Source organism: Dipodomys merriami, unplaced genomic scaffold, assembly GCF_024711535.1.
Source record: "Dipodomys merriami isolate MVZ:Mamm:240054 unplaced genomic scaffold, mDipMer1.0.p SCAF_81, whole genome shotgun sequence".
NCBI lineage: Eukaryota > Metazoa > Chordata > Mammalia > Rodentia > Heteromyidae > Dipodomys > Dipodomys merriami.
The window spans coordinates 2,493,297-2,502,355 of NW_027206413.1; the positions used below are offsets into that span (position 1 = coordinate 2,493,297).

Genomic DNA, 9,059 nt, shown 5'->3' on the forward strand with positions numbered 1-9,059 from the left:
ACCTGGAATCCTGTTTTCTTGGGCTCCATCGGAACTCTGCCTCTCACTCACTAAAAGATCTGAGGGAAGGACATGAATTTTTTTATATCTGTTGCTTTGTCTTTAATTCAGGTCTGTTATGTGATTAAATGAGTTAGCATTAGTTAAACAAGGAAGTAGTTCTGTTTGCATATTAAAAAAAAAAACCTAAGCACTTATTACCAAAAATTTGAAGAACTACAAAAGTAAAAAGAAAAAAAAAACTCAACTACCATATTATTATCACCTGGGAACTCTTAGGGTCTAGGAAACATTTGGGAAACACCAATATTGGACTCCCTCAGGAAAGTACTTAATTCATCTTGAATGGCTTTGCTGTTTTTTGCCTCTCACAAGTAGAAAGTGTTATACTTCCTCACCAAGAGCTTGTTCACCTTAAAATATCTGGAAATCACTGTGGACAAATGGCCCAGGGAAAGGCTGGGGACCACATATTCAGTTAGAAGGCAATGTCTTAAGTGATTTCCAGCTAGTTTAACTAGTTGCAGGACTCAAAGTGGCCTAATCCCAACCAGCTGAGCTCAGCTACCCTCCAAAGGCACTTATTGAGGAGAGTTTGTATTTCCTTCTCCATTGAAACTATCAAGCGAATATCTCTTCTTCCTATTTAGAGTCAGATAGCATAGGGTACACATTGGTGAGTAGAACCATAAATGAAAAACAAATCAGTAATTTCCTGAGAGAACTATGTGTAAAGGATGTTGAGCAACTAGATGAACATGCAATTAAACATGTACTATAGATGAACATGCAATTAAACATGTACTATAGATGAACATGCAATTAAACATGTACTATAGGCCCAGCACAGGGGCTCATACCTATAATCTCAGCTACTTAGGAAATGGAGACCAGAAGAATCATGGTTCCAAGACAGCCTGGGGAAAAAAAGTAAGGCCCCCTTCTCAACCAACAAGGTCAGAGAATAATCCCAGCTATGTGTAAGGAAAATCATAATACAAGGGTAGCCTCAGACAAGATCAGGAGAAGACCTTACCTGAAAGATAACTAAAGCCAAAAAACAAAAGTACCTGCATAGCAAGCACCAGGCCCTGAGTTCAAACACTAGTACTATAAAAAAACATTATTGCACATTTTAATTGTATGGCAGTGTTGAGGGGTATTTAAAGCTTATTGGTAGTAAGACATAAACTCAGAGTGGAAACATTTACATTAGCTGGTGAGATTGTAGCTTAATTCAAAATGACTGATTTTTTAAAATTTTTATTTATTTTTATTGTGAAAATACTGTACAGAGGGATTACAATTACATGGATTACATGGGCAAGATAATGAGTACATTTTCTTATCAAGCATTGTAGCCTCCTCCTTTGTTTCCCCTTCCCATCCTTTCCCCCTGCTCCCCATCCAATCCTCCCCCCCCACCAAAGTGGTAAAGTTCGTTTTGACATGACAACTTGTACTTCTCATTGTTGCAACGGGTCCACCTATATCCTTATTTAAACGACTTGTTTTTCCCCTTCCCCTCCACAAATTATACCGACATCAAATACAGTGAAAGCAGGGGTTATACTGTGGGGGAGGGAAAATGACTGATTTTTATGTGAAGTTTCTGTACATTAAAAAATCTAACTAGACAAGTGAAATAAATGGTAAGTCTTGTCTTTTATTATTATAATAGACATTAAAAAGAGACACAGAGAAGTAAGGGAATTTGTCTGAGATCAGACTTGAGTGAAGCCATATTTTGAGCAAGGGCCTCACAGAATGGGAATGTGATGACATGATTTTCCTCACTTCTTTTATAAATAATACTCTTCTGTAATAGGTTGTGAGTTGTTTTCATTGTCAGAGTTGTAACCCATGTCTCCCATTTGGAGAATCATTAGAAGCTTAAATATATGAATAATGAATTTCGCCTTCATCTCTGTTAACCACTACCCAGTATCTCTTCTATCACAGATACCAGAGATTTAAGAGAAAGAAAGATACCATTAGGACAGAAATAGAAAACTGGGCACTAGTGCCTCTCACCTATAATCCTACACCTTGAGAGGCTATTTTAGAGGCTAAGATTAGGACAGTCTTGGTTTGAGGCCAGTTTAGGCCTCAAAAAAAAAAAAGTTCAGGACTTCATCTCAACTAATAGCAAAGCACAGTAGTATGCACTTATAGTGAAGATTGAGAAGATCACAGTTCCAAGCCAGGCTGGACAATAAAATCATACAACTCTATTACAATGGAGCTGGATATGGTGGTACATATCTGTCATCCCAGCTTCAGGCAGAAGTGTACGGGTACCAGGTACGCATCCAGGTACCAAGTGAGATCCTATTTCAACAATAACCAGGGACAAAAAGATGGGCAGCATAGATCGGCAGTAGAACATCTTCCTAACAACACACGGCCCTAAGTTCAAACTCCAATACTGTCGAAAAATAGATAAATATATCATAAATGATATATTGCTGTTTCTCTTTTTAATGGATAAACTATAGAACCCTTGGCGATAAATATTTATTAATTATCACACCGAAAGGTGTACAAAAGACATTTCAAATAAAAACGTAAGAAAATACTTTTATTCATGCAGCACTTTCAGAAAACATAACTTATAATCTTCTGCATATATCAGCTTATAATGTGCAAAGAGCGGGCTGGCTGTGGAGGGAACCTAGTCTAGGTCATTGCCCAGTCAGGGTCACCGCTGTCCGAGTGGGCTGCTGGGTTTCTGTAGGCTTGGTTTGGATGATGTTCTTTCTGGACCTGTTGTCCACACTTTTGATGGCATCTTTCACCCATGAGGCTTGCGGATCTGCACATATTTTTAGGCCACGTCTGGTAATAAATCTGTGATACAAGGAAAAGATAGACAAAGTTAGCTGCCTTCTTCACCCTTGGGGTCAAGGGTGAAGATTGGAACAGACCTGAAAAGACCTTTCAAAACCATGAGAACACAAACAACTGGGTTGATCTGCCGTGACAGAGAAGTGTCTGCAGGTGCAGCTGACTCCTGTGTTCATGGTTATTCATTCCCAGGCCACTTTTCTCACCAGGCTACCAAATTCTAATGAAACCTGGCACGGAAGACCACCATGTTGAATTATTACTCTTCCTTTCAAATCTAAACACACTCATTTTTTTTAAATTATAAGTGATGGTTCTAAAGCCTTCTAGAGCTCATAGTCACATTTTGTAGAGCTGATACTTATAAAAACTGAGATCTTGAAAGGGTGGAGAAGTGGAGTCTAGTTCTTGACTCGTTCCTTTGCTGTAGGTCAATTGATAAGTCACAGCACTCTGTTTAGATGCCACCACAAGCATCCTACACTGGTGTGGCTTTGGTCAGCCATCTCTAAGGCCATCCCGAAGGACTGGATAAGGTATTCATCTGGTTTCCAGCCAGACTCTTCTGTTCAGCCAAACCAAACCAAAATATGTTCTTTATTTATATATTACATGTTGACAAAAATTATGATTTGATGGGGTTTCATGAGGCAAGATTCATATGGACAAGTAAAAGTACTATTGGTTACATTGTAGCTTTCATCCATGTCAATCTACTTTTCCTAAAGAAGGAAGTACTTGTTACTACTGCATTTCTGTAATTCTAGAAACTCCACCGTGCTTGGCTTTGGGAATTTGGAAACACTCACATGACAGCTTTCATGCCACCCTCTTTGATAACGTAGGTCTTGATTCTGTTGATTTTCAGTTTCTGGGTTGTGAAACTCATACAGAAACTCTTTTCTGGGACTTCGCTTCCCACACCTGGTAGAGAGTTGTGGGGGGGGGAGAGGATAAATAAAAACCTGTAAGTCTGATTTACAAGATCAAGATAACACTGTTCACTTACTCTAAGGAATGACTTCTGCCGTCGCTCCCAATCTCTTGTACATCATAGCTTATTAATAAGTGTTTGATTCACTGGTTCACTGAGTATTTTGTGGCCCAAGTGTTGAAAGCACTAGTTCAGATGGACACTACTTTTGTGTTATCAGAAGAGATGATTTCAGGTATTTGTAGCTATATCTATGCTATAAATGCAGTAAAGGAGAAATATAACCAAGAGTAATTTGGATAAGGCAGTGTGCAGTGATGGGGCAGCTGGTTCTGACTAAAGATGTGTTTTAATGGTAAACTGCAAAATCCAGAGTGTAGTCACACCCAAGGAGGATCAAACAGCTAAGCTTAGAGAAATATCTGACATCGCCGAAGGGACACTAACTTGGAAGAGTTCATCGTACTACGCGTCTGGTAAAAATTGAGTCTGAGTTTTTAGATGGATAGAGGTATATTTGTCATAGAAGAAAAATAAGCTAGTTGAACAGGCTCAAAGAACCTCTCAGAATGATCGCGTTTGAGCGGCAGTGGTGCTGGTATTGGAAGGCATTTAAGTTTTCAAAATTGTCTTTAAGCAGTAGTATAAAGGAGCTGCAGTTCAACATGCCAGTTGATGAACAGACTTCACTTGAATCCATCTCACCCTCCGTCATTCTGTCTCTCCATCCCTCCCCCCCCTTGGGTTACCTGTTTCCATTTTCACAGAGGTGTGCTGAATATTTTCTGTATTCACCCACCCACCGTTTGTCTGTGCTCTCTCCCCTTGTCCTCCCTTCTCCCGACAACACATCTTCCTCGTCTGAAGAGCTAAACTTGAGTTTAACAAGACAAATACCAGGCAGCTGAAGCAGGGGGAAGCCATTTTTTTACACGTAGGTAACTAAGCAAAAGTTGTCCCCACTGACATTTTTTCTAATTCATTGTTCCTTTCCATTGTTCTCAGTGCCAAGAACATTGCATATTCTTTCCCCTCCGCCTTTGCCAATTTATTTTTAATGCTGAACTGTGGCTGAACTCAGTAATAAGAGAAAAAAATGTAGTTTTACTTTCTCTCACTACTTATGAAGCAGTATGTTTTCTTTCCCCTGCAAAGCACATAATATGCAGCCCGAAGTCCCAGAGAACCCTATGCTACTATAAACCACAAAACTTGCTCTGCTCAGCAATGCTGGGTGTCTGTGTTAGTTGGTAAATCTTGCTTTCACTTAGGTACAGTTGAGTCAAAGCAATGATGGTTTTCCCCCATTTCTGTTCATCAGCTAGGCATGAGCTAGACTTACAGAGTCCTTCAAGTAGAAAACCTGATCCTCTGAGAGGAGGGAAAGTGGGAGAAAAAATGAGGAAGAGGGTACCAAGGTGGACAAGAAATGTACTCACTACCTGAGGTATGTAACTAACTCCTCTGTACATCACCTTGACAATAAGATTAAATTTAAAAGAAGAAAAGGTGAAAGGAAGGAAGGAAGGAAAGAAGAAGGAAAGAAAGAAAGAAAGAAAAAAGAAAGCAAGAAAGAAAAGAAAACTGAGAGCGTCTCAGAGTTCATAATATCGTCCAGGATGTCATTCTCCTGCCAAAAAATGCATTTGTCATCCCAGCCAAATGCGAGCCGTGTAGCCCACATGGCCTGATTTAGTGGTCTTAAATCTTGTGGGTCCACCAGTATTTTTAATTTTCCCCGACTTCAATGAGTTCCAGGCTTTGCTACCTTTAGTCAGATTACCCATTGGGGAGTACTTATCAAGTTATGGTATTATAGTTTAAATCTACAAAATAGGATGCAGTTAACTCTATAAATTTAATCCAGCCAGTAGGAAAAATGGTCCCTTAAGAAATGTCTGCTGAGCCTTCTTGGAGAGAGAAAAACCAATAGCTGTTTAATTTTAAAAAGGAAAAAGAATGGAGGGAAGAAAGAAAAGAAAGGAAGGAGAGAAGAAGGGAGGAAGTGAGGAAGGAGGAGAAAAGGAAGGAAAGAAAGGATGGAGAGAAGGAGAAAAGAGTATTTGTTGAATGCTCAAGTAAGGCTTAGTACCGCTGACCCTCACCTGTATGTTTTGAGGGTTCATTTGATTGTGTACAAGGTATTGGACTATCTGTTAACACATATTGTTATATAATCCTTTACAAATTCAAGAAATCTGTCATAAATTTCAACATTCATAGCAGTAACAATAGATCCCTCCACTTACTTAAAGGTACTTTTTTCCTGGAAATGACAGAATGAATTTCCAGTCAAACTGAGTTTGAATTTTTATTGTTCAATTGAAAACATTTATATGCCTCCCAGCATACATTCTCATCCCCACATGGTGACAGAACTCCCAGAGGTTTTGAGGCTTAAACTACAAATGCAATCATAAACATCACCACCATTTCTATAGCTAACATGACCAAAAATTACTATTTCATAGTCATTGACTGGATTGGAGGTGACCACATAAATAACCCTTAAATAAATCACATCAATTTCATTTAAATACCAGCTGAGAGTGCCCAAAGTATAGCGAGACTATTGAGTGGGTTTATAGATTAAAATGTTCAGAGCCAGTCTGGTTAAAAAATTTATTCCAAATCACCCAATGAGGAAGATTTGGGGACCAGATCCTAACCAGATTCCATCTTGGAAGCCTACAAAATCCCCAAGAGTCAAAATGATCATCTCCCATTTTGCATGCCAGGCATTCTGGGGCTTGTCCTGGGAAAAGCCGTTTACTGCAGTCCAAGCTGAGTGATGCCCTAACTCTCACGCATCCCTCGCTTACCTTCCACCAGGCCTGCGGAGAGACAGCAGATGGCCAGGAGGGTCAGGGCGAGAAGTCTCATGGCTGAGCCCCAGCTGAGCTTTGCAGGCAGCGTGTGAGCATGGCCTTGCCCAGAGCCCCTTTTATCTGCCACTCGTCCTCACTTCCTGGGGTGACAGGGAGTTTTGGGGGGTAGGCGTGGTACCGTGGAAAGACTTTGCAATACCCATGCCCCCCCTTAAACACAAATTCCCTTACCTAGTGCATACGAACCCCACACCTTGTGGCTTTTTCCTCTTCTGCTGTGGTTAATGTGGCAATGAAACCAACTTGTGCATCAGACACCATGCATTGTCTCATTGCAGCCCTGAGACTTGTCAGTCAGATCTTCCACTGTCGATCAGCCCCCAAGCCCATGCTAATGTCTTGGCTCTGTGGTGGGGTCAGGGGTCAGGAAATGGAGAGGAGTGGTCACTCTGTCAGTCCTGCTGGCCTCCAGCGACGCAGGGCTTCCCCACCATACACCAGGAGCTCCTGGTGCTGCCCCCGACTGACTCTCTAGGAAAAGAGGGACACGGTTGCCTCAGAGATTTTCAATCTTTGGTTTTCCTTTCCTTCTCATTTCTCCTCTCTACACTCAGTCAAGTTACCCCCATTTCATTACACCCCTTTCCCCACTGCCCAAGAAACATTTCACGGGCCCTGCATGTCTACGTGCACCTTGGCTCTGCTAGAATTCCATGGGTTTATTAAAAAGGTGTTGAGCCCGGCACCAGTGGCTCATGCCTGTCCTCCTAGCTACTCAGGAGGCTGAGATCTGAGGATGGAGGTTTGAATCCAGCCCTGGGCAGACAGTCCCCATGAGACTCTTACCGCCAATCAACCACTCAAACACTGGAAGTGGTGGTGTAGCACAAGTGGTAGAGATCTAGCCTTGGACACAAAGAGACAAAGAGGCTCAAACAGTGCCCAGACCCTGAGTTCAAGCCCCACAGCAGAAAAAAAAAAAGTTTTGAAAAGTTGTCCTACAATAACCTTGTTTTAAGGAAAAAAATGAGAGAAAACTATCCATCTTATTATTGTGATGATTGCCATTTTTAATGTTTTTCCAGTGGCCATCTATTGATATACCTATGCTTGTATCATTGTGACCATTATAAATACTGTTTAACATAAAGTTAAATGTCTTTTATGTTTCCTTGTTCTTCATAGTCCAACTTTGACAATATATATAGACACACATTGAGCCAATCCCTTACATTACTGTTATTAGAGTATATCTATATGGTATTTTTTTAAGTCTTTTGTAGGGGTTAAATTCAGGGCCAGGGTGCTGTCCCTGAGCTCTTTTGCTCAAGGCTAGCGCTCTACCACTTTTGAGCCATGGCTCCACTTCCGGGTTTTTGAGAGGTTAATTGGATATCAGCGTCTCATGGGGATTTTTCTGCCTGGGCTGGCTTCCTCAGATCTCAGCCTCCTGTGCGTAGTTTAAAGTTTGGCATTGTTCTAGGAATATGAAAATAACTTCCTGTTTCCATGAAAATTGTAGGTTAATCTCTAAGAAATGTTTTATAAGTGACATTTAATTTTTCCGACTTCACTCTGAACGTCTGAACCATTTTTAATTATGGTCTACCTCTGTCTTTGATCTTTAGACTCTGAACATATTTTCCATTCCAGTTGCTTCTCCCACATCACTCCGTGCTGTGGAGTAATGTGCTCTCTTCCAGTTCCCAAGTACAGGTGAGTGGGAGTCATCTTAGACTCATTGAAGAAAGTCTCACACACTGTTGGTGAGGGTAGAAATTAGTACAGTCATTATGGAGAGCAATATGAAGGTTCCTCAGAGAACCTAAAAGAATAGAATGACTGTGTGATCCGGCAAGAGATATGGAGTCAACCCACGTGTCAAATCAGTGGGTGGATGGATATAGAAAATTGATGCATGTATGCAAAGCCATGCTGTAGCTACAGAATGTCATGCTATAGCCACAGAAAGGAGAAATCCTGGCACTGGGGAGGGAGGTGGGGGAGTGGGGGACAGGCGGGGATGGGGTGTGGGGGGGAGATGGGAAGGGATGGGAAGGGGAAACAAAGGAGGAGGCAACAATGCTTGATAAGAAATGTACTCATTACCTTGATCATGTAATTGTAACCCCTCTGTATGGTATTTTCATAATAATAAAAAAAACAAACAAACCAAAAATCCAAGATGTTTCTGTTTCCTCTTATGGGTGGTGCTTTTGGAGCCTTATCAAATTCTTCTTTTCATCCAGTCAGAAATATATTGCATTTCTTCTCTACTAAGAGCTTTACAGTCTTAGATTTGATGTTTATATTTTCAGCCTTTCTAGAATTAATTTCTGAGTGTAGGGTGAGGTAGAGAACTTCAAGGAAATTTTCTTTATAGAGCCATCTTTTCTAACTCTGTTTTGAATGGTTCTGCCTCTCCCCACACTGACTGTTAACATCCCCAT

The 9,059-nt window shown here is 40.8% G+C and overlaps 1 protein-coding gene across 1 annotated transcript; it reads right to left on the reverse strand.

Annotated features, from left to right (window-relative positions):
• Positions 1-2,607: 2,607 nt before the first annotated feature.
• On the reverse strand, positions 2,608-6,685 carry LOC138819692 (lymphotactin-like). The gene is made up of 3 exons (XM_070011199.1): positions 6,604-6,685; positions 3,657-3,771; positions 2,608-2,850 (listed from the first exon to the last, which is right to left on the reverse strand). The coding sequence occupies exons 1-3, from the start codon at positions 6,662-6,664 to the stop codon at positions 2,685-2,687; spliced, it is 342 nt and encodes a 113-aa protein (XP_069867300.1). The 5' UTR covers positions 6,665-6,685; the 3' UTR covers positions 2,608-2,684.
• Between the last annotated feature and the right edge of the window lie 2,374 nt (positions 6,686-9,059).

Excerpts from the sequence above, each read along its gene's own strand:
- LOC138819692 (XM_070011199.1), bottom strand. The coding sequence starts at position 6,664 with ATGAGACTTCTCGCCCTGACCCTCCTGGCCATCTGCTGTCTCTCCGCA. Across the intron at positions 3,772-6,603 it reads CTCCGCAGGCCTGGTGGAAG|GTGTGGGAAGCGAAGTCCCA; the intron begins GTAAGCGAGGGA and ends ACTCTCTACCAG. Across the intron at positions 2,851-3,656 it reads GGTGGCATGAAAGCTGTCAT|ATTTATTACCAGACGTGGCC; the intron begins GTGAGTGTTTCC and ends CTTGTATCACAG.